At 50.8% G+C, this 26,503-nt stretch overlaps 8 protein-coding genes and 1 non-coding gene across 9 annotated transcripts; 4 read left to right on the forward strand and 5 right to left on the reverse strand.

Annotated features, from left to right (window-relative positions):
- Positions 1–3,282: 3,282 nt before the first annotated feature.
- VFPPC_08123 (MFS transporter) lies at positions 3,283–5,299 on the forward strand (the record flags this gene model as incomplete). The annotated part of the gene is made up of 3 exons (XM_018286882.1): positions 3,283–3,965; positions 4,042–4,455; positions 4,522–5,299. 3 exons carry the CDS (start codon positions 3,283–3,285, stop codon positions 5,297–5,299), a joined length of 1,875 nt encoding a protein of 624 aa, XP_018143674.1.
- Positions 5,300–5,780: 481 nt separating this feature from the next.
- VFPPC_17289 lies at positions 5,781–5,865 on the reverse strand. The gene has a single exon. It is a non-coding gene; the product is annotated as a tRNA-Lys (tRNA).
- Positions 5,866–6,941: 1,076 nt separating this feature from the next.
- On the forward strand, positions 6,942–8,163 carry VFPPC_08124 (hypothetical protein; the record flags this gene model as incomplete). The annotated part of the gene is made up of 3 exons (XM_018286883.1): positions 6,942–7,037; positions 7,091–7,371; positions 7,458–8,163. 3 exons carry the CDS (start codon positions 6,942–6,944, stop codon positions 8,161–8,163), a joined length of 1,083 nt encoding a protein of 360 aa, XP_018143675.1.
- Positions 8,164–8,909: 746 nt separating this feature from the next.
- Positions 8,910–11,055, reverse strand: VFPPC_08125 (eukaryotic translation initiation factor 2A; the record flags this gene model as incomplete). The annotated part of the gene is made up of 2 exons (XM_018286884.1): positions 8,910–10,379; positions 10,468–11,055. 2 exons carry the CDS (start codon positions 11,053–11,055, stop codon positions 8,910–8,912), a joined length of 2,058 nt encoding a protein of 685 aa, XP_018143676.1.
- Positions 11,056–13,883: 2,828 nt separating this feature from the next.
- On the reverse strand, positions 13,884–15,167 carry VFPPC_08126 (transcription factor Rba50; the record flags this gene model as incomplete). The annotated part of the gene is made up of 1 exon (XM_018286885.1): positions 13,884–15,167. One exon carries the CDS (start codon positions 15,165–15,167, stop codon positions 13,884–13,886), a length of 1,284 nt encoding a protein of 427 aa, XP_018143677.1.
- Positions 15,168–19,215: 4,048 nt separating this feature from the next.
- Positions 19,216–21,054, forward strand: VFPPC_08127 (histone promoter control 2 (HPC2); the record flags this gene model as incomplete). Its single annotated transcript, XM_018286886.1, has 2 exons — positions 19,216–20,720; positions 20,778–21,054. 2 exons carry the CDS (start codon positions 19,216–19,218, stop codon positions 21,052–21,054), a joined length of 1,782 nt encoding a protein of 593 aa, XP_018143678.1.
- A 1,077-nt stretch (positions 21,055–22,131) lies between these two features.
- VFPPC_08128 (VHS domain-containing protein) lies at positions 22,132–24,287 on the reverse strand (the record flags this gene model as incomplete). The annotated part of the gene is made up of 4 exons (XM_018286887.1): positions 22,132–22,338; positions 22,409–22,887; positions 22,965–23,679; positions 23,745–24,287. The coding sequence occupies 4 exons, from the start codon at positions 24,285–24,287 to the stop codon at positions 22,132–22,134; spliced, it is 1,944 nt and encodes a 647-aa protein (XP_018143679.1).
- A 268-nt stretch (positions 24,288–24,555) lies between these two features.
- VFPPC_16048 (hypothetical protein) lies at positions 24,556–24,860 on the reverse strand (the record flags this gene model as incomplete). The annotated part of the gene is made up of 2 exons (XM_018293801.1): positions 24,556–24,762; positions 24,828–24,860. The coding sequence occupies 2 exons, from the start codon at positions 24,858–24,860 to the stop codon at positions 24,556–24,558; spliced, it is 240 nt and encodes a 79-aa protein (XP_018143680.1).
- Positions 24,861–25,032: 172 nt separating this feature from the next.
- On the forward strand, positions 25,033–26,286 carry VFPPC_08129 (RLI domain-containing protein; the record flags this gene model as incomplete). The annotated part of the gene is made up of 1 exon (XM_018286888.1): positions 25,033–26,286. The coding sequence occupies one exon, from the start codon at positions 25,033–25,035 to the stop codon at positions 26,284–26,286; it is 1,254 nt and encodes a 417-aa protein (XP_018143681.1).
- Positions 26,287–26,503: the final 217 nt, after the last annotated feature.

Genomic DNA, 26,503 nt, shown 5'->3' on the forward strand with positions numbered 1-26,503 from the left:
GTGAGCTCTTACCCACTGCAAAGTGCTGAGGCGATGGCACAATCATTACTGAGCAGTCTCCATATTACCCGGAAATAGTCTTTGAGTTTAATGACCTTGCAATCTTACTGGTACACCCATAGACGAGACTACATTTCACTCTAAGTCGAGACGGAATAGGGTCGCAGCTATCGGGCTACCCTGTAGAAGAAATGAGATTGTTGGCTAATCTCGCTATAATACCACAAAAATGTTCGGTGCGAGAGGGTTAGAACGTTAAACATAGATTCCAGATCTGTAGAGCCAAGTCACATATATTTCTGTCCGGTACGTTCATTTATCGACTGCGAGATAGGATTCTCAAAGTTTCTTCTGACAGTTCCAGATTGTCTAAGCTGCTACGGAAAGTCACTGTTGAGCATTGCGGGATCAATTCTTCATCAGAAGCTATGTAAGAAGATAATACTCCCTCATTTACGACAATAGTGAGTCCTGTCAGGCGTACATTACTCTCAGATGAGGTTAGATACAAGCCGTCCATTTCATATGCTCGTTGCGGTTTGCAGTAGGGAACATTGGTGATAACTCTCAGCATATCCATGTGCGAAAGTCCTGGCGTAGGCTGCTTTGCGATTAACAACCGATTGGAAGCTCTGCAAGAAACCTGGCAGAAAATCGGGGATGACGCCTCTGATCTGACAATGATTGGCACTTCGTTCATCAAAGCACGTAATGTGGGAACTCTCGTCTGAAATCTTGAAGGTGTAATGGTTTGGTCGCTATGTAAGCTCATCAACAACACCCGCCAAGTTGCGGTGGTCATCCAAAAGAGGTTTCCTATAGTGATGATCAAATGTACACAGCGATATGCCCTTCGGTCTTCTCAAGAATGATGTGATGGATAAATGCTGTCGTGATTGGCCGTCCTTCTCTCTTTGTCGCCAGTGCTGACTGACTGACTGCTAGGACGTACCATGTGAATCACTCAACGCTGAGTGTAGTCTATAGAGATGACTTGAAAGCAAAACTGGTGAAGAGGTCGGATTCACCGGAAGAGATATTATTATACCGATTTTGGTGTTTGCGCCTTGAGAGGAGTTGTCAGCTTGTTAGTGAGCTTTGCTACTCCGCGAGGCGTCACCAGATTCACCAGATGAAGCCTGAATAATTGGGTGTTGCTCATGTACTTCAAAGTACTTGAAAAATGGGCCTGGTGGCCGGTTAGGAACTCGAGGATTTTGAAATGAGACGCTGTCACAACCTCTGTATGACTTGGTAGGCTTCATATGCTGGTTTCCGAATTCTCACCCATTCAACTTTGATAACAATTTCGATAATAGTTAATGAACAGAAAAAAGTATTTTTGGACGGCGGGTTCCTTTGCACCGTAGCTTACTTATCCAGCCTACTATTAGCTCTGGTGACTGAACAACAGTGTCGGCCATGGTTGCAATGCCTTGGAGCTGGCCAAGGTATTTCCCTTGGGGAATGTGTCATTTGTCATTTTGAACCAGACTGGACGCATCATAAGATGAAGTATTCTAGAGTGCAGAATCTTACTGTAACACCATCGCCTTACTTACATATGTTGATGCACAGTATTACTCATTGCAGCATGAATGAATGTTTGACTTCTTCCCAGCTCCAGTTCCGACAGCAGACGTCCGGCAACGGAACTGGGTCACAGCAAAACTCGGCCGAGTGGCTCCCCGTCTCACAGTTCCGCCTGACCTTGAATTGAGTCCAACAGGCTTTGGGCACAGCACCCAAGGGAGCCACAAGAAGCCCGTGTGTCGACCGTCCACCCCCACTCCGGAAGCAATTCAAGTCAATAGGGAAAATGCCGTGGGCCGAGGCCGGTGGTTGAAGTGCGGTGTGGCGTGCTGTTGTGTGGTTCGCCAGTCTCGGGTGGCATCATCGTACTTCTCAGGGAGTAGTTGTTGGTGATTGTTGAGAGCTTCAGCTTGAGCTTGCGAGATCATCTCATGTCCAACAGAAGAAGTGCCGTGCTGTTGGTCAGTGCCATCGTTCATGCAGCTTTCAGCAGTCAAGGTGATGCAAGGTCCAATGCCGTGGTGAAGCCGGGTATGAAGCCGCCCATGCCTCTGGGTGGTGCTTGTGTCATGAAGCGGCGGATGTGGCAGACGTCTTGACTCTACTGTTGGAGGGTACCCAGCCCAACGCCAATGGATGGATTTCTGAGAGTCATGGACGTGGACATGGACGTTGATGTGGATGAAGACGAAGACGAAGAAAATGGAGGCCCCCGCCGTGGGTCCTTGGATTGGATCCCCTCTTTTTGCCTCGGAGGCAAAGAAGAGCTGAAATGATTTTTTTTTATGGAACAGTACGGAGTACAGTACAGTACAGTACCAACATGGCATGAAAGAATATTCCTAAACCAGAAGGAACGACGGGTTGACTAGCAGCAGGCGCGGAAGCTGACTTGTTTCTCAACGTAAACCACGAATTCCCCATGACATCGGCTTGACATTCCACATGTCACCAACGCCCTTGGCAATGTCAATCAAGCAAGTAAACAATCAATCAATCGATCAATCAATCAAGACGCTGCTCCGCTTCCTCGTCAGGCAATGGCGGCTGCAAGATCCGTCCCAAAATATTGTCTGCTACTCCTCTTTCGGTCACCTCCCGCCAAGGTCCGCGGACTGGAGTTGCTCAAGTATGCAGTCAAGGATTCTTCGGCCTAATCGACAGCGGACTGGTTCCGGTCCGTCTCCCAATTCCGTGTCAAGTCCATGTCCATCCATCTTTTGATGCCTCCGCTTTACTTATGACCGATCTAATCCGTGGCCGGTAACGGTGCTATGGCTGTTTTATTAAGACAGCCAGACTGGGATTGCACCAGACCCCCAACCTGTTGCCAAGTCCATTTTTTACTAGTTATTTCGCCTTTATTACCCAGACATACCATAACGCTTTCTCCAATTATCTGTTTCTTCTGTCTTTCATCCTGTTGAGAGTCGGTCAGTGTTACTGGTCTCCCTTGAAAGAGTCTTCTTCATCAACCTTTTCGAACACTTCTATTCCATCTAGATAAAACACGGAAGGTTTTGTACTTGCGGCTGTCTCTTTTGACCACTTTCTCTGTACTCTCCGGCCATTGTACTTGACTTTTGTCTGTGCCAAATGTCCCACCGGCTTCCCTTCCACTTTTGTGGAAAACAGACAAGAACATCGAGTCTCGAAATCAACCACTTTTGTTGTGACACCGACATCAACTGAGCCCACACCGAATTTAACTCCATCATTAACCTTGATCTCACTCACAACACCGGCAAGATGGCATCAGATCCCGAAAAGGCTCCTGCCGCGACTTCAGCGGGAGATGGGAATCAACTAGAAGCCTTTCCATCCTCGTCTTCGCTCTCTTCTTCTTTGGACACCGAGTCGCCGCAACTTGAGGCCATCAAAACATCGCACACTAATCGCAGTCGACGATCTATTGCATCCCAACGGCTTGATGTCAACGACCCTTATGAGAATCTCGAACATTGCATCACCCCAGATGTCGAAACTGAAGCTGAGCGTATGGCCAGGGAACCCATCACTTACACCCGCACTGGTACGAGTATCGGCAGTACGGCTTCTCGCCCGCCAGAATTCGAGGTCTATTTTGAAGAGAGTGACCCCGAAAATCCTAGGAATTGGCCATTGTGGTACCGATGTTGGTGCATCTTTTGTGTCTCCTTTGCGACTTGGGTTGCCACCTTGTATAGTACCAGTTACACATCTTCCACTCCCGGCTTAATTGAAGATTTTGGCTCAACAACCACAATCGTCACACTTGGCATGACGACGTATCTTCTGGGCCTCGCCGCCGGTAGTCTGGTTGTTGCTCCCCTGAGTGAACTTTATGGTCGCCAAATTGTCTATATTGTGTGTCTCTGCTTGTGGGCAATTCTCATCGTTCCATGCGGTCTTGCGCAGTCGCTGACCACCATTATTGTTGTGCGATTCATTGGGTAAGTTGATCGAAACCGTTCATTCCAGGGAGACATGTTTCCAAAAGTGCCACTGCTGACTGTATAACCCGCGCAGTGCATTCTTTGGCGCCGTCATGATTTCCAATGCCCCAGGCAGCGTTGTAGATGTCTCAAACCCCGACTATCTCGCCCGAAGCATGTCTCTCTTTGGTGTCGCACCTCTCAACGGGCCAGTGACAGGACCCATCATCGGTGGATTTGTGTTTCAATACCTAGGATGGCGTTGGGCCAACTGGATTGTCCTCATCATGGCTGGACTGGCCATAGCTCTCATGTGCACTGTCAAGGAAACATATGCGCCCAAGATCCTTCAGCGCAAAGCCGCGAGGATGAGAAAGGAGATGGATGACCCTAGATATTGGTGTCAGTACGACCAAAAAGTATCGACCTTGCACTTGCTCAAAGTAAACCTGAGCCGACCATTTATTCTCTTTGCCACGGAGCCCATTTTATGGTTTATGAATTTCTGGTACGCTGCTCAACTCAACCACACCACATTCTCAAAATTGGCCCCTGACTGACCTTGAAACAACAGGATCTCCATCATTTACGGGATTTTGTATCTTTGCTTTGTTGCGTATCCGGTAGTATTCTCAGAACACAGAGGATGGGGGCCAGGTATCTCAGGACTGGCCTTCTGTGGTATTGGCATCGGGACCTTGACCGCCATCGCTGCAGAACCGCTGTTTCGACACATAATCCATTCGCAACCACGGGACCCAGAGACGGGCAAACCATACCCGGAAGCCCAAGCCTCCATCATGGCAATTGGTGCTGTCTGCACGGCCGTTGGCCAAATTGGATTCTCATGGACATGTCTACCGAAATCCATTCACTGGGCTGCTCCCATCGCCTTCGGCATCCCGTTTGGATGCGGCAACACCATCAGCTTCATTTACGGATCCAACTACATCGCCGGTGCCTATGGCATCTACGCAGCCAGCGCCTTGGCTGGTAATGCCGTCATCAGGAGCATCTTTGGCGGCGCTCTGCCCCTGGCTGGCCCGCAAATGTATAAAGCACTCACACCCCAATGGGCAGGGACATTGCTCGGCTTGCTAGAGGTTGCTATTATCCCCATCCCTTTCATTTTCTGGAGATATGGGAGTAAAATTCGAGCAAAGAGCCGAACAATTCGACAACTGCGGGAGGATCAAGATCGGCTTGACGAAAAAAGAGCAAGGGGCCTTGCTAGAATTGAGAGACGAGCAGCCAGACTGCAGGCCGAAAATGCTACCAGGACGGACGAGAAAAGGACTGAAAAGGATGCAGTCAGGACGGATGAGGTAGATGCCGTCAAGAAGAGTGAATGATGAAGGACTTGACACTTCCGATAGAGTCTGCTATAGCAAGGCGTTGTTGGCGTTTCGATTTCTTGGTGTTTTGAATCATGGGGTCGGTCACCGTATTATCTATTACAACTTAATCATAGTGAATAAAGAGAGAAGAATATATCAAAATGATACTGTCATTAAGACTTGATAGAGCCAGACGAGATTCACGCTTTAAGTGAAATGACTTGCAGGAGAACACTTTTGATGCATGCAGCTTGCAGCCCAAGAAGCAAAGGTGACAAGGTGAGGCAAGTGCATGAGACATCATCGTCACGCTATTGTATCACGTCGCACCAGAGCACAAACAATATCCGAATCAGCCACCGGACTACTCAACAAACCTAGTCTCTTCGGAAGCCAAAAAAAAAAAACGAGGAGAAGAGAGACCAAGTATCTTGTAGTAAATGGGAAAAAAAAAACAAAAAAAAATACAGCATGTCAATCGTTCTTTAATAGGAACAGCCCGATGCGGGGGTCGAACCCGCAACCTTGAGATTTCGTGTACTCGTAAGAGTCTCACGCTCTACCGATTGAGCTAACCGGGCACCGAAATTCGATGCGAAAGTTGCAACTGGGGTCCGCTATTGCAGACTATACGGGGTGATGGAAAGAGTCCAGCAATGTTTGAGTACTTCTAGAAATAATCAATGTATAATTCAACAAGGCACTGCATTGTTCAAGCATGTCCCGAACATATGAAGAACCATCAGATAGGCCACTGCCGCGCATCGGACATTTTGCGTGTCTATACCGTGCTGGACACTACCATCGAAAAGATGTCCTCTTTTGGACCAAAGCGAATCGCGACTTTGGCACCGACACTGCTCCATCCTCCGTCTTACGGCGTCCATCCGCGGCAAAATTTCAGATGATCGGCTTCAATCCCTGCCACAGCCGCATCAGAGTCAGCATCCCGGGATCCTTGTCCTTGCTGCCGACGTGAGACGAATTTGGGATCTTGTCCAACAATATGAAGCTCCAAAGTGTCAACAAAATCACGACAAAGTCTCGCCGCAATCTCGTAGAGTTTCAATACAGACAAAACTCACCTCTTTTGGCAAATAACATGCTAACCGCTCCAAGGCCGAGAATCAAGCACCTTCGATTGCAGACACTAACGTCAATGTATCAACTGACCTGAAGCCTGTATGCAAAGTTGCGCTCGCGCCGCCAACCAGAAGATTACAATTGGCCAATCTTCAAGATGAAGCTTGTTTTCATCTTGTCAGAGGCAGCCGTCTCGCTCTCGCTTTCTGAATCAAAATCTCACCATGGCAAGGGTCTAGCTCCCCTTGGGTTAAAGCCGTCGCCAATTTTGGCTGCCGATCCCGTTAAGGCTGACGGGATAGACATGTTTCTGCCCACTCGCTCAGCTTGCAGATTGACATACCATGTTGCCAGTGGAGGATTGGGCAGCGAACACAGGGCAGATATAAAGATGTAATTTCTGCCCTCGTACTTGGCTTCTAAACAGCCTGCTGATTTTCTACATCTCGAGTAGAACGCCCAGGACCACGAAGCGGCTTTGGGCTCCTCAAACTGGTATCGTAACCAGTCAACTTGGCCTCGCCATTTCCCATCTTTCCACACTAGACCATCAATTCTCCCTCTACCAGCCACCATGCCTTCATTTGACACGGAGGTCATCGGTGCCCGCAAAGAAATGGTGGAATGCGAACTCGTTGGTGAGGGCATGGCAGATCTTGTTGGTATTGGAGTACGTGATTCTCTACACATTAAAGATACGCATACACTAACTATTCTTTGCAGATAATGGTAGGCTTCGTTGGACAAGCTCTTCTGTCTCTACTCCTCTCGATATGGGTCTTCTTCCTGTCCAGGCACAGCAACCTAGACACACGGTATGCCAAGGGCACTCTAGAGCACAAGATTGAGCGTAAGAGGCTCGGGTTCGCTTCCGACATTCTCATGATTGGAAATGACATACAAATGGTCCTTGGGGCCTCGTACATGATTAGCGTCTTTGTGATCGTGGACCGCCTAGACTTGTACCACTTACATTTGGTGTTTGACATTGTCAGCTTTGTCGGGTACGTTTGCACACAAGCAAAAACGACCAAATCTTGACACCCAAAACGTACATCAACCCTGACTAACATGTTTCTATTACCATTAGGGTCTCCAACGCCGCAGCCATGGTATGCTGGACATTTTGCAAGGCCAAACTCGACGACGGCACCGATAAACCCCGGAGCAGCGCTCACATCAGTCCCGGCATCGCATACTTCACGCCGCGCCATCGAGCAACCTACGGCTTTGCCGTCATGTTTCTCGCGTTAACCGTCCTTCTCTGCGTCCAGTTAAGCGAGTGGGCGCCAAACCAGGAACCCGGGCGCTGCTACCACGCCCAGCTCATAACTCTTACCCATGCCAACCATCCCGCAGCCGATATCACATATGTGGTCGTCACCGCCGTGTGGATGATCTTCGCCATGGCCAGTGCGATTCTGCTCAACGCCCATCGCCGAAAATGGGTCCTCTTGTCGTCGTTTCTGCAGTTTCCGCTACACTTGTACATGGCGCTGGCTCTGCGGAGCGCCAACCAGGGCAAGTTGGAGGGCGAGGAGTCGGATGAAAACGGGTGGGACTTTGGGCAAACCACTGCTGTGGTGCTCTTGGCGCTGGCTCTGGGGGAGTTGTACCGCAAGGGACGTGAGTATATCCAGTTTGAACGGTTGGCCAGACGTAATGGTATCAAAGGGGGGAGTGTGAGTGTTGAGAGGCCAACGTCGCGAGACATGGAGCTTGAAGAGTTGAGGCATCACAGTTATGATGAAAGTGTTCATGAGGAGCGGAGATATCTGAATCCGGGGGCAAAATAATCCACCAGGTGGTACGTGGTCGAAAGAAGAAAGTTGAGGGAAATATCCCGGTTATTAGGCGCCAAGTCACTGTTTGTGCTTTTGTTCGTCGTTTGGCGTGCTGTCGATACCCATTGAGGAGTGGTTGCTTTACTTTTGTATTCTTTGCACCTCTTCATGTAGAAGGTGGGCAAATTCTACGCTTCTTTTTCAAGCTCTGCCATGGCTGCAGGACATTTCACCAAATCAAGGGCATCAAAGTGCAATGAGTGAAGACCTCTCATTCTATTCAGACCAGACTTTTTATCAACCGCTGGGTCATCAAGACTTAGTTCCCCCTGAAGAAACTCCAGCTGGCTCTCAACTTTTCCCTTCTAAATGCCATGCTTCCATTTTTTTTTCCTCCCACGTCCCTTCCCCATCTCCCAATCTCCCATTGATGAGATCAGTTTTCCTCATTATACTATACTGCCATGATAGAGGCTACATACACCAACGTGACGCCCTTGGTTCGATGTGATGCAATTGACGGTATTCCAAAACCCCAAAAAAGCCAGTCTCCTCCTTGTCATGCGTGCGTACATCCACAAGCCATTCAACACTGTGGCATCTGATCAATTCCTTTCGGTTGTCGACATGGCCTGAATGTCCACGCCAGTGGCGGCCATTGGTATAACTGTTCACAGCATGGTATAGCCCTCATTTTGCGATTCATATCATGGTAAATTTTGCCCATTCCATATACATACGGAAATCTTGTCGCCCGTTTATGCCTCCCTCTCCAAACCTTCGAGCTCTCTCAATACAGCTGACTTGGTGTTGATTTTCTTGACTTGTGTATCTTCGAGCTTCTCCCCACCAGCAAGTCGCATTTCCAAATCCTCGATCGCACGAATCTTCTTCTGGAGGCTGCGAACCTTCTTGGCATTGGCACTCTGGCCAGCATCAATCGCAGGAGCCGCGACGGGCGCGCCGCCTTGGTTCTGCGCAGGGTAGTTGTTCTGTTGACCAGGGTTGAATCGCTGTCCGTGGTGAGTGTTGCTTCTGCTGCGGCTACCACCGTTGTTCCTTGATCGGCTTCGGTGGTCTCGGCCGTTGCTGTTAGGCGGGCCGCGACGTTCGGGGCTCCTACCAGATCCAGGGGCACGGTTGTCGTATGGAGCAAGGCTAGCACCACCATTGGGCTCTGCCTCAGCAGGTCGGCCCTCTTGGTGGTTCTTCTTGCCGCGCTTCTTCTTGTTCTTCTTGGCGCCATCGTCACCCAACGGCTCAGCACCAGGGACACTCTTGGCATTGGGCTGTGAGCCTTCCGCAGGTTCGGCGCCAGGGACTCCTCGGCGAGGGCGGCCAAAGCCATTGGGTCCAACATTCTGCGTTCCGTTGCTCACGAAGTGAGCGGCACCACCCTCGTCTTCACGCTTGAAGTGAAGTGGTGTAGCAAGGCCCCTAGCACCAGGAGGTCGGTAGGCTCCTGCAGGCTTGCTGGGCGTCTTCACCGTACCAAGGTAGGCAGCAGCAGAGGTGTGAGGGGAGGGCACAGGATTGAGCGGATCCCCGCCGGCCACATTCTCAGGAGCCGACGGTCGCCACAGAACATTGTACAACTCGACCATATCTTCGTTATACATGATGGTGCCGCCCACGTGCCACAGCTTTACGCCATTGTCGACACGGAGGCGAGGCGAGGTCGTGGCCGTCATGATATATCGACTATCAGGGCTCCATTCGCACACGCTGGGATTGCCACTTTCAATGGTGCAGACCTTGCGGTAGTCCTTTTCCAAGTCATACACATCGATCTGACCTGCCAAGTTGCCAAAGCCAGCAACAAGAACAAAGCGGGCACTGGGGGAAAACGTAATGGTGTTGCGAGGACCCAGAGGGAAGGAGTATTTAGCCACAGCTCGGTCGTTGAAGATGGTGGCTTTTGCTGGCATGTAGCCATAGACGACACCAAACTCGCGCGAGTTTGGTGACCAAGACACATCATGAATAGGACCTTCCTTGTCGAGGGTCACGCGAGCATCAAAAGCGCCGTTGGTGCTAAGCAGGTACAGCGTGGTCTCGCCATAATAACTCTTGCCAGATCTGTCGACATCTGTCTGGGCCAGGACAAGCAAGGAGGAACCGCGTTTGTTCCATTTGAACTGAACTTTGTCTCCTTTGAAAAAGGTCTTTTGGGAGATGGGGTTCTGGAAGAGCGGGACGTTGTAGACCTTGACGACGGCTGGTTGGCCCTGTAAAACGCAAGTTAGCACGCTGAAGGAACCATTTGTGTAGTGTCTCATAAAAATCACGACTCGTCGTAGTACAAGCTTGGCTTACCTTTCTTTCGGGGACAAACACAGCCACGGCGTGGTTCTGGCTGCCAGGGGCGAGGGCGAAGTTAGCGGCTCCCTCAACCCTCAGCTTATTCCAAACGGTGACGAGATCGTGGCTCTGGTAAAATTGCACTTCATTGGTGACCAGACGAGCACAGTACTTCTCATCAGCAGTGTACTGAAGATTCCAGCCACCTTGTTGCTTCTGGACAAAGCGACCAATGGGCTGTTTGTCGGCTCCAGCGACACCCTCCTCGACGGTACGCCAGATCTTGAGATTCTTGGTAGCGTCGCCAGCTTCATCCTTGCTTGGTCGCTCCCAGGTAATGACAAAGGTACCTAGGGGGGAGAAACCAAGCTCGTAGACGTTGACAATGGGCAAGACGAGTACAACGTTGCCAGTAGAGGTGTCGACGACGGTTACAGACTCGGGAGTGGCCCAGCCAAAGAAGCGGCCGCAAGGTGAGTATGCGCTGCACCGTAAATTCCCTTCGGGCTTGACGAACCCAGCGAGGGGCTGATAGACCGGAGCGGCGTCAAAGACACCAATGGTCTTTTGGGTCCGATACGCGAACTGCAAAGGAGATGCCATGGCTAGTCAAAGTCACAGAATCTCAATTGTTTAATTGCAGTCGGCCTGGATGGCTTGTAGTCGTTGCTCTGTTACAATGTTCTTGTAATGGTGCAAGGTTTCTCACTTGATTCTCTATCTCGCTTCCGATTTTTCTGTTGTCTGCTGTCGGGTGGCTGCCTTTCTGGAAAGAATTGGCGTGCTCGTGGCGATTCGTAAGCCAAAAAAGGGGACGCTTTCGGGCTAGCGGAGGCAACAGCAGCGTTTTTATCTTGAACTTCAGTGATGAGGTCCAAGGCAAGATCCGAGGGCCGTACAGAGAGGATCAGACACACAAAGGCTGATGGAGCGGAAGGGTCTTGGTCCTGTCGTGAAAAAACTTCTTTGTCGCTTCGGCGGTCGGGGCGGCGTCACAGACAACCAGCAGCGAATTCGCTTCTAAATTGGCGAAGTCGACCAAGTCAATGAAGTCAAGTGTTGACTCGGCTTCAATAAGACTTTGCACTTTGTTGCTTTGTCCGTTTTGCAAGGGCAGAAACGGACGGGCGATGGGCGACACGGAGGAGGCGGTCTATCAAAGAATCGGCGGCCCAGGGTGAGATTGGCGGAGAGAGCGGGCGGCAGTGGGCAGAAGACCAACAGGTGAGCCTCACGTCGAAAGAAGAAGTAGAGTAGAAGAACAGGTTGCAGCGAGAATGGATTACAAGGAGGAAATGACAAGCACCCAGGGGGGCGGGAATTGGCGACGTCGGCGGCGATGCCGTTGTGCTGTCGGGCTGGGATGGGGAGAAAAACAGAAGCAAGAGAAGGGCAGTCAGATTGCGGGCAAATGTTTTTCATGTCAAGTCTGTTTTTGTTTTTTCTGCGGTCCCTGCCTGCCCATGTTCTGCCCGTCAACAGGACTTGACACCCGCCCCCCCCCCCCCCCCCCCAACAGTCCCCTAACCAAAGTCTGCGCTGGTGGCGTCTGGTGTCAAGTCAACCAGACATTTGAACATTGAATGGCCAACATTAACCAGTTACTCCTCCGTCCAGTCTGGTCAATCACTTTGCACAGGATTTGCGGTGCGCAAGTTGAGCCCACTTTCAATCACAACACAGTCCAGTTATATTCCTTTGGATGCACGCTATATGCAGTCTTGTTTTTTTTTTTTTCAATCACTGCATGGGCCGCCAAGCCAAGAGTGTTCCGTCCAGTCAAGTCCATAAGTACAGACGTCTCGTTGTCTGACAGCTTGGTCTGCAGCGTATTGATTGCAGCCAGGCCCATAAAATACTGGCTTTTGCAGTATCCTAGCGCCAATCCCCACCAGACTGTCTCCCGAGCCTTCTGGGCCATCGGACATGGAGCGCCAGAGCGCCAGACTCCAGCACGCACGAGCCTGTAAAGTCTGGTCTGGTATGCGCCAACTGACTTTCAAGGTCCAAGGCTCAAACGTCAACTGGTCAAGTTGTTAGAATGTACTTACTTGCCCGCGTAAGTGCCTTACATGCGTAGGTACCTACTAGGTACTTAGGTCTGCTCAAGTCCAGTCTGGTATCAAATTCCACAGCAAATGCAAGTACATGAAGTGCAGTACAGTACCTACCTAGGTACCTAGCCTAGGTAGGTAGATGCACGATGTGTGCTCATCAGCCCGACTCCAGAACAACAGTCTCCCAGCTCCATCTACAATACCACGGGCCACAAATTCCGAATCCATCAGTTGATCTCATCCAATTACTCCTACTCCCTCCTGTACCTCGTATTGTCGCCTGCATGATGTGCTCTCCTGTCCCCTAGACTCTCCAGTCCAGCGGTAGCCGATCTGCTTCAAAAAAAAATTTGAAGCTACACTACAGCGTAAAGTAAATGTGTACCACGAGACTTGACCTGATCGCGGGTACAAGGAAAATAAATCTGAACACGACTCTTTAATTACCTACTAAAGTAGGTACCTAGGTAGTCAGGACGTTACACTTTTGAAGGCTGCCATCCAACTCCAGGTAGATGGGTACGTACCACGCACCCCCCAGACACCTGATAAAAAACCAATTGAACATTGAAGTCTTTAACGCTGTATCACATCTCATGCCAACTCGAGATTCCGATGGTCAATAAATCAACAATATCTCTATTTGGCTCAAAGTCAACAGTCACAGATAATGAGGAGGAATTGGCCATTTACAGCGGATATTGTGTATAGGACAGCCCTCTTTGACCCCACGGAGGATGAACTTCAATGCTCTGGTAACAGACTTAGAAACCCAGCGTAGACAGTCAGCGCTATTAGAACTTTTCAATTTCAAAGTTACTCAAGTGCGCGACGTTCACCCGCCTCAACTCCTTGTCAGACTACTAATTAACTTTAAGTCTCCATAGACTCCCCATGTTACTTGATGTTATCTCTATGCTACACCCTACTATCCTACTGATTAGAGGACTCATCATGTATTCATATTCAATGTTCTTTCCTCGGTTCGGCTTGCTTGCTGTGCAAGGTAGCCGCAGGGTGCACGAGACCTATTCATTCCAAAAACGTCTGACCCTGAAAGAGGCACTTGCAGATGAAGCCACCACCTCAGGCTTTGCTTGCCTAGGTGCCGATCCTCGTTTCAGCCTACCAAACGCCAAAGGGCAGACCTTTCATGCTCCCGCAATATTAAAAGTCATGCAATTGGACTTGGCCTATTTCACAACGCCACAGTGCTCTCGAAACACTTGGAGCTGTCTGACTGGCATTGGCCAAAGTTCGTAATGCACAGGATACATCGACGGTTTCGAAAGTCAACTAAACGGGCTGGCGCTGCAGGATTGTTGGCCAATTCTGCACGAGAAAGTTTGACTTAACAATTTCAAAATGAACCGGTCATCGCCCTTTGAACTTTTCTTTCCAGCCCCCCCTCTCAAAGAGCCACAATGCTTCTGTTGCATATGCCCTGCTGCCCCTATGACCGCCCTCGCCAGCGGCGGCTTCCATTAAGCTCTCAAGCACTCGGCCTTTCTTGACAGCAGCCCATATGCCCATGGCAATAGGATCATTATCAGTTTTGCCCCACTCCCCTTTGCCTAGGCGGTACAAGATCCGTCCGAGGGTTTGATAAGCCATGCAGCGTTGAGCCGGCACAGCACTCCTAGCTAGGCGTGCGAGTTCTGCAATGGTGTAGCCGGCTGCCTCCGGTGCTTCTCCGTGATGGTGTAGACCCTTGGTGGAAGGAATGGAGCGGCTAACCCTGGGGGAGAGAAAACGGCCGCGGAAATCAAACCGAAGAGCGGAAACGGAAATTTCGGGATGTGGGTAGTACGATGAATCTTTGTCAGCGATGCTGTCTTCGCTAGGCACAGGTGCCATCCAAGCGAGCTTGCTTGGGTCTGCAGGGAGGTTCGGGAAATATTTTTCGTGAAGAGTTGCGAGGAAGTTGGGGTCGGACGGGTCGAGATCCGGCAGGTTAGGCGGAACCGGGAAGTGCGTGGACGTCGGTTGGTCTGTAATGGGGAACAAATCTGAAGGAATTTGCTTGGGTGCTCTGTCTTCGTCATAGTCGTCTGCAATATTCTTAGACGAAGGTCGTATGGTTTCTTTGCTGCCCGACGTTGACGCATTATTGGGTGTTTTAGCTGAAGGCTGCTCGTCACGCGACTGTTCCGAATCGGCTATCTTAATCACTGGAGGACTGGTCTCGGCCAACTTCTCGGGCTGCATTTGCGTCTTGTTTTCGTCATTTGGGAGATCAAAAGGCGAAGGAGAAGTCGGCTCATCTATAGTGGCGCGTTGCAGTAGGCGCTGGATGAGGCCAGGGTTCAGCCCGGTCATGATATCTTCCTGCGCTTGTGCAATCTCCTGTGGTGTCATTGCCGACAGTTTTTGTCTGTTTTCTTGGTCGATGCGCTGTCGTTCCATCTGATCGAAGTCCTGCGCAGCTTCAACCTTCTGGTTTGCGCTCCCCGGTGCACCATCTCTCCCGTTCGACTCAGCTACAGGTTCCTTCTTGGCAAAATTACCAGCTCTTTGTTGTTTGAATGTGGAGTTGTTCCATCGCCTCTTGTGTTGGGGAAATCCAGCAGACGACGTCGGGGCATCAGGGAATTTTACCGGCTTCTTCTCTTTCGAGTCCCTCTCCACAATATCCCCTATTAGAAGAGTTGGATCCATGTTGGCGTTGTATGTTGCGAGGAAAATGCAATGAAGCACGCAGGCGTCGCCTCAAATCCTGTGTCGGAAACTTTGCAGAGTGGCAGTAGCTGACAAAGCTCCAGCACTAGTGGGGCGGCAAAGCTTCCATATTCGTTTGTTTTAGGAGGGGCTCGGATTCAAAGTCTCCACACGTTGACAATTGTCTGACAGTTCTGATACTGCAGACACGTGAGCTGACACATCCAGACCACACACCAGGTTTCACTCCAGGCACAGATTTGAAGAACAAACATCAAATAGTTCCAAGACACCACCCACTTGATAATTTCAATCATACTTCAGTACGATCATAAACTCCGGGACTAATATATAGTAGCAGCCGGGCTTTCTTTTTGAAGTCCCGCGTGCCGTATTTGGGCTTTGTTCTTCTACGGCAACTGTGTACCCACAGAGCCAAGACCAACATTTTCTTCCATCCATAATTGGTCAATGAACACCATCCCGTGTCTGCAGCTTCTGTGGTTGTTTAATGGTTGCATTTCCACAGTGCCAAATCAGTTGGTGTTTGAGCTATATTATTTCTGTTTTATTTTCTGCTGATGCTTATGATGCTCAACGGATCTCATTTCCTCTGCTTGACATATTGCAGCTTGCACTGGGACGGGAACCACCACCGCCACACCTGCATTAGCGTCGATCGGGCGGTTTAACTTTGTCCGAGGCTTTTGGCTTCCAGAACCCCCAGCCTCCAGATCCTGCACGCAGGGGGCCACAAACAAAGCACCCAGCCCTTCATGTCAATTTCGTCTTTCGAGATGGGCAACAAGAGTATATGAGATGAAAATTACTCCGTACCAAAGAACGGTGGCGTAACTGCATAGTGAATGTACTATACCTAGGTAGCTGATGCACACACTATACATGTGCGTCACTCCAAGCTCAGTGTGTCGGAAGGTTTCAATGTTAGTGCCAGATGAAGTGCACCAAACCACAACGCCACAAAAGACGGTTGTGAAATAGGGTAGGGACTTCCCCCTCCTAACGGTGGTGCAACGAGATGCTAAATTGGCGTTTTGATGGTGTCTATTTGTAGGATAAGTATTGGCTTTTTTATTCTCTTCTAGTGCCCAGCCATTGTTTGACTTCTCTCGGCGCATGGTCGTGATAGACAAAGAATATGCGATGTTACTACAGCGGGTTACTGCTGTTTGCCTTTTGAGGCTGGTGCCATTCTGAGACCTTGCTGCTTCGGGAGCTCGGAGCTGGTCTGATTGAATATAAACCAAAGTGTGCCCAAGTTCTCAGATTAAACTCACAGAATAATTCACCTGCGCATATCAAGACAAACGACACCACCATAACAGTTTGTCTAATCCAACCAAATGGAGCAATTAATGTAATTACTGTGGTGGGCTTTGCGACAAATAGAGATGGCAACCCAATCGCCCCGGTCGCGCGGCCCGCGCTTATCTGTTGGATTGAGGGAACATGGACGCAAGACATGGGCAGTGCCGCGGGACTGAACTTTGTCACTCGCCGTGCATGAATAGGCGAGAAGATACCTGAGGCTTGGCATCACCACCCACTGTGACCCCGCTGTTCTGCAGATTGAACGAAGAACCCCAATGTGGCAGCACAACAGGAGAGACCTTGACAGCCGAACAGAGAGGGACTGGGACCAGGGGGTAAGGAGGGGGGAGGGGAGGAAGGGGAGGGGCGGCTCCTCGTTCATCAACAGCCCGTCTGGGCTGGTCTGGTGTGCAATTTGATCAAAGTCGACCCGCTAACTGGCAACTGGCACCCACCCCCCTTGCCTGAACCGACACGCAGAACACAAAATGATCGGGCTGCGGCCTGACCTGTGGTTGGCCAGCTGCATCACCCGAGTCAAAAACGGGTGTGCAATCTTGCATGGGGAACCCAGCCAGCCCCCGTTCTGGCCCAAGCTTCTTTTCTTCTTTTCCCTGTCTCTGCCATTTTCTTTTTATTCCCACGTTGACGAGCTGCGCTAAGTATTGAACTCTGTCTGGGTTGACTTGACTCAACAGGCCCCCCATTGACTGTTTGGCTTTCAGTGTCTGGATGCTGTTTCTACACCTGGCTCCTCACAGCACAGGGACAAGCACCATCCGATACCCGCTGCTTTGTTTGTGTTGCAGGGGCCGAGGGCTGCAGAAGATATTTTATGACTGAACATTCATTGACTGTGCAAAGAACAGTAGCACTGGCTAAGGCAATTGCGTGCATGCATGTAGACACTGGTGCTGTTTCGTGCATACCACAAAATGGCCAACCTTGAATACAGACATTGATGTACCTTCCTGCAGTGGCCCGTGGAGTTGGCGATGGCGCGTCCCTCTTTACTCAAGTATTCTTTGTTTAGACCTGAGGCTCCCGATGACTACCCGAGTCCCCCAATCTTGAACCCAGCTTGGTGTTTTCTTATTTCTCCTTTGGTTTGCTCTGATGGTATTGCCAATGCACAGATGACGCCTTTTGATTCTCGTCTCCGTTGTTCTTTCCCGAGGCAAGCCCGTGCCACCAGACTGTCTCCCTTTGTCACGCTTGAGCGATCCATGATCCATTCATTGCCCCCATTCCCGTTCTTCCCATTCTCATATTCCGTCTTGACTTTTATGTTCGCATGCAGCTTCTGGTTCCTCTTCCCAGCCGCTCCCCCCCCAATCTGCCTATCTGGCCATCTCTCTCGCGGGCTCTCATGATGGTCCCATCGCCATCCATCGCTTGGCCCGCGCCCCCCCCTTCCTCCCACCCGCAACGTCCCAGTCCCAAGTTGCAGCCAAAGTCATGTCCTTGGTCTGTTGGAGATCCTTGGCCTCTGGTGTCTCGTCTTCCCTTCCCTTCCTTGTGTCTAGCCGGTCATTACATGACATGACAAGACAAGATGCCACTTGGATTGTGCTCGTGGTCATTTATTCTGCCTGATTGAGCCGTCGTGCCCCGTTTTTCTATCCTTATAGTGCAGGTGAAATAAGAAATGTTGTTCGTTGTTCCGAAAATTGTAGCCATCCCCAAATTCCAGCCCCATCCTCCATCGCCATCTCCGTCCCCCCTCGAATTTTCTTTCACGTTCCCCTTTCCACTTTGACTCCTTCACCAACCCCATCACCCAAAATCAACACCGCGCATCACCAGATTGCATCGATTTGCCCGCGTCGTCGCTCCTGCGCCATCGTCAAACCAACATCATTTTATGCATTTCTCTCTGGGGAATTCAGAGCCGCCGTCAGATTACCCGTATCTACGCATTCGGTGCACATTTGCGCAGACAAAGTGCGTCTTGTCGGACGCCGTCGTTGCCCGACCGCTTTCCTGTGGTTCGTGAGGCTATTCGCATTTCCTACACCTGGCAAGCTCGAGGGGTGGCTCCACGCTCCACGCTCCACGCTCCTCGCCGCTGGCTGCTGCTTGCGCACGGCGCATCCGCAGTCTATTTTTTTCAACCAGTCACGTCGCTTGCCCGTCCGCGCTACGCCCAACAGCCAATCACCTGCCTCGCATCTGCAACTGACAGTGGCCAACTTGAGCAGTTTCCGATCCTGGGGATTGATTGCCACACCAAACAAGGCACCTCGCGAAAAGAATCCCTTTAGACGCAACACACCCTTCACTTCTGCTTCTACTGTTGCGTCATCGTTCCCATCCTGTTCGTCTGTCTGTGTACCTCAGCTACAGTTCATGGCGATTCTATTAGCCGGAGCTTGGATCCTTTAGACTTTTCCTTTATCTGCCTTTCCATTTCTTTCTTCTTGTCTTCAGTCGCATTTCATCATACCCGGGCTTCCTCAAGCTCCTACATAATCATTTAATCTATTCGCCGATGCCTCGACCTTAAGTAGCACTCTACATAACGGGCTGCATACAATAGATATTCGACACTGCATATACGATTCGATCAGACTTGTGTCGAGAGCTGGTATTCGGGATACACCTTCTCGTCCACTTCGGGCCTCTCTGCATCTTGCGATATAGACACCGGCTTTGCTATACTCTGGTTTCGCTACCAAAGAGGCTCAGACACCACGACCAAATCAGCAACGTCGCGATGGACAAGGACCGGGAACAGATAGTCGTGGGGAGCGACCAGTCCCCGGCACAGCGACAGTTGACCTTTCAATCGTACCAACAACCCTCACCAAGCGGTACCACGGCAAGTGGGCGTGCCCCAGCTCAGAAGCGATACGAACTCATCGACGGACAATGGGTACAACTCACCGCCGCCGGCCTTCCAAGGAAGAAGCCTGGTAGGAAACCTGGCTCCACGGTAAAGCCCAAGACGACCGATGGCACCGACCCTGCCAAGGCTCGGAAGCCTCGAAAGCCTCGCGACCCCAACGCCCCGCCTCTGCAGCGGAAGCGCAAGATGACAACTGCTTCAGATGCGGATGGAGATTCTGATGCCTCTCGGACTCCCTCGGGGCAACACGTGAACGTCTCGTCTCCATCGCAACAACACCTGCTTCTTGGAGCTTCTGATCAGCGAGGCTCTCCGAAAATGCCAAAGAGGGAAGGCTATCCAGGCTCAATGCAAAGCATTTTAAATGCTGACCCCCCCTCCACCTCAATACCTGTACGCAGCAGCGGGCTTAGCTATGATCCCATTCGCGGTAACTACGACCCCGTTCGCGAGACTATTACATCCCACAGTGCCAATCCGTACTCATCAACCTCGGGCTCGCCTCGTGGTCCAACTCAAGCAGCCAACCGATCTCCTTCAATAGCGAGCATGATTGAACCACAGGCTCGAACCGCGACCTCACCTAGCTTATCACAGCATGGACAGCAAACAGCTTCGGCTCACGGCCGTCTTCACGGCCAAGACTCATCATCCGTGCCGCCTTCGCCTTCCTACAAAGCTGCATCAGTTCTCGGTACTCGCCCAGGCGCGGCGGACCCCAAGAAGGAGAGCGCCGTCGCTACTATTCAACGACCAGTCATCAACCAGGCCAACTTCACGACTATATCCAACGGCCCAATTCGAAGGGCCTCTCCGAAGCTGAAACCCACCACGGGCGTATCTACGCCCAGAACAGACACTCTCGATGATTTCCAAGACAGTGAAGGGCGTTCCATTCTGGACTTTGGAAAGGCCCGGCCGGGTGAGGAGTTCCAGGCTCCCACAATCGTGTTGAACATCCCTATTAAAGCCGGCGAAACCAACAAATATGTCAATTTTATGCGATTAGCTGAAGATCGATATGGATGGGATGCCCTTCACCCTCGCCAGGCTGCCAACCGGGACCGCAAAGCACGTATCGAAGCTGCTACTGCGTCCCTCGAAAAAGCTGAGCTCGGCCGCGAGTCTGGAGATGAAATGTCACTCGATAACTCTGATGGGGAAGCCAGTAACCCGGAGAATGGAGGTACCAGTGGGCCCGATGCTCAGGTGAAGCCCAAGAAGAAGAGAAACTTCAAGGAGGACCAGTATGATGTCGATGACGATTTCGTTGACGATTCAGAACTACTATGGGAAGCACAGGCTGCGGCTAGCCGGGATGGGTTCTTTGTCTATTCTGGACCACTTGTCCCGGAAGTGGAAAAACCAGCGATGTATGTTTCAGTCTCCCGCGTTTGGTGTTTTGGTATTAGTACTAACAAGATCCACAGCCCTCATGAGCGACCTAAGCGTGGCCGAGGCAGTCGAGGTGCCCGTGGCAGCAGAGGCTCAACCAGAGGCGGCACTGGGACAGGGCGTGGCGGTGGCCCAGGATCCCGTGGAGGTACGGTTACCAGAAAGCCTCGCATCACCAAAGCCGAGCGGTTGCAGCGTGAACGAGAGAAGGCGGAACGCGAAAGTATGGCACAAATCAACAAGACGCCTACTAATGGATACGTGCTCCAACCATCAACGCCAGCTTTTTCTGTCAGTGAACTGGGTGCTTAGGCAAGCCCACAGTACTTCACAAATAGCGTATGGCCGATGCCGTTTCCTGGCCAAAATGCTCGTGATTTGCATGAGGATTACCAAGCGACTTCTCGGGACCCTATGCTGTCCCCTCTGCTACCATTTGCGACGTATCGTCGTGAAGAACCATACTTTCGGAGATCCTATCAGGCGCAGCCGTAATGCTGCTCGCCATATCAGTGGAACTATTTCAACCTGTTGGAGTTCCTCCCTTGGGTGTGTATAAATGTGTATTTGGGAGCTGCTACTGGTGGTGCATATTGGCAACGAAATTTTCATTCGCACCATTTAATGTTTGTGGTCTCTTTAACGGCGTTTTTGAGTCGTTTTTCATTTCATGGGATACCGACTCGACCTGATTTTGGAGTTCTGGTATTCAACTAAATAAAGCACACACGGCTTTGAAGTGTGCCTCACAGTCAAGGACGATGCATACTCATTTGTGTTGGGCGTTTGGACTGGTTAGGTCAACATTTTTGTCTTGTATGGAATATTACTTTTGCTCAGTTCGGTGTGCGTGTGTCTTCTGAGACGGTTGATTGATTTTCAAGAGCCGAAACCGTCTGTCTGGTGATGGCTACGATTGGCGTTTTACCCAAATGTATCGAGTATGAAGTTGCTGAAACAAGCATCAGGTGTTCAAGGACAGTCTTGTGTAAATAGCGTGCACCAGGGCATATACACATAGATGTTGACCATTAGCGATTCTATATCTGCTTCTCTAGTTTATGGGGTGCATGTTCCGTTCTTTCATATTAACCCAGGTAGTGAGAACATGGTGAATACCGAGGCGGCGTCTCACCATGCTCCCGGATTCTCTGACCACATAACCGTGTTGTGCAAGATGCTGTTAAATTTGGCCCAAATCGCTTTTTGCGACACTATGTAGCTACGCAAGATATACTTTGTCATGCCAACTCTGCCCACATATAAACTCCGCGTCAGGTCTTTCTCCCGTACGGCAAGCGTCCACCTCCTGACTGTCACCGTTCTAGCCTGGTTGTCTCCCTCCATGCGCGTAAATCCGATCCATTGGGCAAAACGCGAAACCCTTCACTATGCGATGCTAACTTCTGAAATCTCCCCCATTTCGTTTTTCTGCTCTGCACCGACCTTGTATGTAGCGCGCCATCTCAGCTTGACGGACTCTACTTTTTGGTTGCGGTTGCCAGCGTGCCAAATGTCTACTTCTTGGGTGATACCACGGCTCTGCTTGGGAGCCAGATCGCGGCCAGTTTGGGGTTTCAATTGCAGTTCGTAGCCCTGTAATAGAGTTAGTTTGAAAATAATTTGGCGCTGACTTCTTTTAGAATTCGTCTTTGGTCTCACGAACCTTGGTGACTGCCAGCTGGAAGTGAAGCTCGGTAATGGGCTGGGCAGAGTTGTTAGAAAAGGCAAAGGCCATGTGAATTGAATTGCTTGCGCCGGTGGTACGCCCGGCGAGGAAATCCGTGCGCAATAAGGACTGGTTGATTGATCCCCTATATTCCTTCGGCTTGCTAGTCGCTGGTGCAGGTAGTGAAGATGAAAAGTTCCATTCGTCATCGTCGTTGGACACGCCAGAGGTCTGAGGGGGTGGTGGAGTTGGTGTTGAAGACGATGCAGCTCCAAGTGCGGCAAACGGATCTGAGGCTGGCGGGTATGAAGGAGGTTTGGGTTGCTGATGTGCTGCAGGTTGCGGAGTGCCAGATTGTGACACCGCAGGCGACGTGAAAGAGGCAAATTGAGAAAATGAAGGCGTCTGGTTGGAAACGTTGCCACTCGCACTATTGTCCTGGGTCATGGAAGACAGTAAAGCTGGTCCAGGGATGTCTGTTGCGCAGCACAGGTTAGCTGAAGAGTTTCAACGTTTCACACCAAGTAGACGAAGTGTCGAACATGGCACTTACTCTGATTAGCCCCAAAGCCAAGCACGATATTACCTCCCTGGCCAAAGTTGTCTGATGAGTTGCCAATATCCAGTCCTAACAAGTCATTCTCCAAACCACCGGCCTGTGAGCCGCCACCCCCGGCGGCACCATTGTTTTCGCTATTAGCATTGCCATTAGATTCAGTTGCTGCATCGGCATCGAAATCTATCAGAGATAACTCGTTCGCCGCGTTGCCAGAGGCAGACGAAGGGTTTGTAGCCGCAGACGGAATCGGAGCCCCTGATGCAATTTTGGCCGCACCTTCCATATCGCCTTTCTTCATGAGCTTATATCTTTCGACAGTGCGGTGAATGCTGTCGTTGATCTCGAATAATCGGGCAACAGCCTCGTGGTCATCTGACTCCTCCTCACACATCTTCTGAATCTTGGGATGAGCGCTCTGTAGCGCAGAAGCCAGTTCGCTAAACACATCGCCATCGCTCATTTTGTCTCCGGGCTTGAAAGCCTCTAGACGTTCTTCAAGCAACCTTGCCTTGGCTTGAATCTTGGCCACGTCTTCTGCTGCCTTAGCGCGGTAGTCCGTTTTGGACCGGGTATCGTAACCAGCCATCACCTTCATAAGGCGGTTCGCTTCTCGGAGGTCTTCGGGAGAACCACGTCGAATGAGCTCTTGCAGCTTCGCTGACTGCGCTTCTTTTTCCTCTTCTTCCATCTCCTCAGCAGATTTGAGATTCTGCCCCCAAGTTAGCACTCCAGAGTTGCAAAGATGGCCTAGTTTGGTCTGCAACGGCAACTTACATCGCTCGGATTCAACACCGCAGCATCTTCGTGTCGAACTTCAGGAAACATGTAGCCTTTGTAACTCAGAAGGCGATGCATATCCCTGATAAAGCCCAAATCTTCCTTATAACGGCTCGTCTCGCATATCGTTACGCGCCACTCTTCGATGGCCTCAAGGATCTTGGCCTGAACTCTCGTTGGGCGCATGGGAGGGCGCTCCGGGAACCTGCGAACCAGCTCATTCAGAAACTCTTTAGTGCTAATCTGTAGCTGAAAGGGATAGCCGCAGTTCTTGACGCATATGTCGAGGAGGCTGAGAGCAAGCAGCGCCACGTTCGGATTCCGATGGTTGATATAGCTAACAATCATGGTAGCTGCCTCGCGCGGGGCAGAACCCTTCTTGCTGTTGATTAAATCGGCGATTTCCAGACTCAAAGCAAGGTTTGGCTCGTAGTTCTCGGGACTGCAAGCGCCTTGAATGAAGCGCTGGAGCTGGGAGGGGGCATGACCGAACTCGCTCCAGCGATCCCGGGCGGCCGCCCTTGCAGAAGCAGCCTCCATTGTGTCTTGTGCTCTGGAAGATGGTGAGCTGTCGAGTTTGGTTTGGGCTGCGGGAAATACACCGTAAATCGACGTAGCAATAGACAATGGGGCGTGCTTCGTGGCAGCAGGATCGTGGTTCCAGCTTACCAGTGAAAAGAAGGTAACAAACGGCTGGACAAGGCGGAGTATGATGACTGACGGGGAGGCAGGCAGCTAGTTGTTGAGCGTCATATGATGTCGACAGCGATGGGAGGGGGAACAATGGAGCAAAGCAATTCGTCGTCACTTAAGATTCCCTCATGGCTGCCGACAAAACGGTTTCGAAAGAACCAGAGGCGTAAGGCACCAGCTTGAGGTTGAAAGCGCTAGGCACAGGAGACGGGCAGGTTAAAGAGGGGAGGCTAGGATTAGACCAGACGGATGATTGACGACAGGATGGATGGATGGTATGGATTGGATGGTGGAGATGCTCAGGCGCAGGCGCGGGTCCAATCTAGGTCCAGCCACGAGTCTGGTCGGTCAACCAAGACTAAAAAGCCAAAAGCGAAAACTCCAAGCACCAGACTTGACTTGATGTATTTCCTGCCGCATAGCCCCGCCCCCACCAGAGTTGGGTCTGGTTCATCTTTTTTTAATTTTGACCATATCAATCATCCAACCAAGTTTCTGGTCCCCTCAGCTTCGTCAAACGAACCAGCCCGATTACCAAGACACCCAAAGTAGCTGACTGATTAACAACGACCTCATCGCCTCTTGAAAGCAAATGGTTCGACACAAGAAAGACTTTGCCGCCAGAGGCAAAAAAGGTGGCCGTGGCGGTGGCCATGGAGGCGGCAGCTCTCGACATCCCCGCCAACAAGACGACTCAGAGAGCGAAACAACACGCCCTGCGTTCAAGGCAGCATGCTGGGACCTCGGCCATTGCGATCCCAAACGATGCTCAGGGAAAAAGCTCATGAAGCTAGGAATGATGCGCGACCTTCACATGGGACAACGACACAACGGCGTCATCATCACACCCAACGGTCGACAGGTCGTCTCCCCCGCCGATCGCGACCTCATGGACCAGTATGGCGCTGCCGTCGTTGAGTGCTCTTGGGCTCGTACCCAAGAAGTTCAGTGGAGTAAGGTTGGAGGAAAGTGCGAAAGACTATTACCCTATCTCGTTGCCGCGAATACCGTGAATTATGGCAAGCCGTGGCGATTGAACTGCGTCGAAGCCCTTGCAGCGGCCTTTTACATTTGCGGACACCCCGACTGGGCGGAGCAGATCCTGGGCCCCTTTTCATATGGCGAGTCTTTCTTGGATATAAATTCGAGCATTCTCAAACGATATGCTGCCTGTCAAGATGCTGCTGAGGTGAAACAGACTGAGGCAGAATGGATGGAGAGACTGGAGCGAGAATACGCCGAGAGTAGGGAGCAAGGTGACGGCGACATGTGGACAACCGGTAATACTAATCACAGGGCGATGCCCTCATCAGATGAGGAAGAGGACGAAGGGGACGAAAGCGACGGCAGGTCAGATGATGAAGGCAGTGTGGACGGCATATACCTTGGGAAGAAACCGCTAGATCCTAAGCCTGGTGAAATCCCCAAAACAATAGAGGACGCACAAGCGAGGCGAGACAAAGATCCATTTGATATCACAGACGACAGCGATGACGACGCCGCCATGGAGGAAATCCGGCGCAAGGTCCTCGCGTCCAAGACCTTTTCGAATCCAAATCCCGAGACCGAGGAGAAGAAAAAACCAGCTTCAATACCACGACCACAACAACGGCAGCAGTACCAAGTCGATCTTGATGCGCAGCCAGATTCAGATAATGAGAGGAGTGATGATAATTATGACGACAGTGATCCTGGGGAGGAGGATGATGAGTTTGATAATATCATTGAGGCTACGCCCGTGACTGACAAGATCGGGCTGGCAAAGCTTGAAAAGGAAAGGAGGCTGGCTACTACAACTACCAAGAGCTTCTCGTCAAATTCGGTATCGGCACCGAGTAGGTGGTAGATATTGGCTAAGAGAAATGGAAACAATGAAAGACAATTGCAGCACTGTTCCTTCACAAGATATGTTGCGTGTGTGGCAATTGTAAATCGTTGCCAATATGTACAATCTCTTCGTGTGTACTTCATTGAGAAGAGACAATTATAATACATTATATTTGTTGAGGCCATTCATGGCCTTGGCCGCTTCAACCCAGTGTTGTGTTGTACATGGTAAATGC

This window comes from Pochonia chlamydosporia, chromosome 4 (assembly GCF_001653235.2).
Source record: "Pochonia chlamydosporia 170 chromosome 4, whole genome shotgun sequence".
Lineage (NCBI taxonomy): Eukaryota > Fungi > Ascomycota > Sordariomycetes > Hypocreales > Clavicipitaceae > Pochonia > Pochonia chlamydosporia.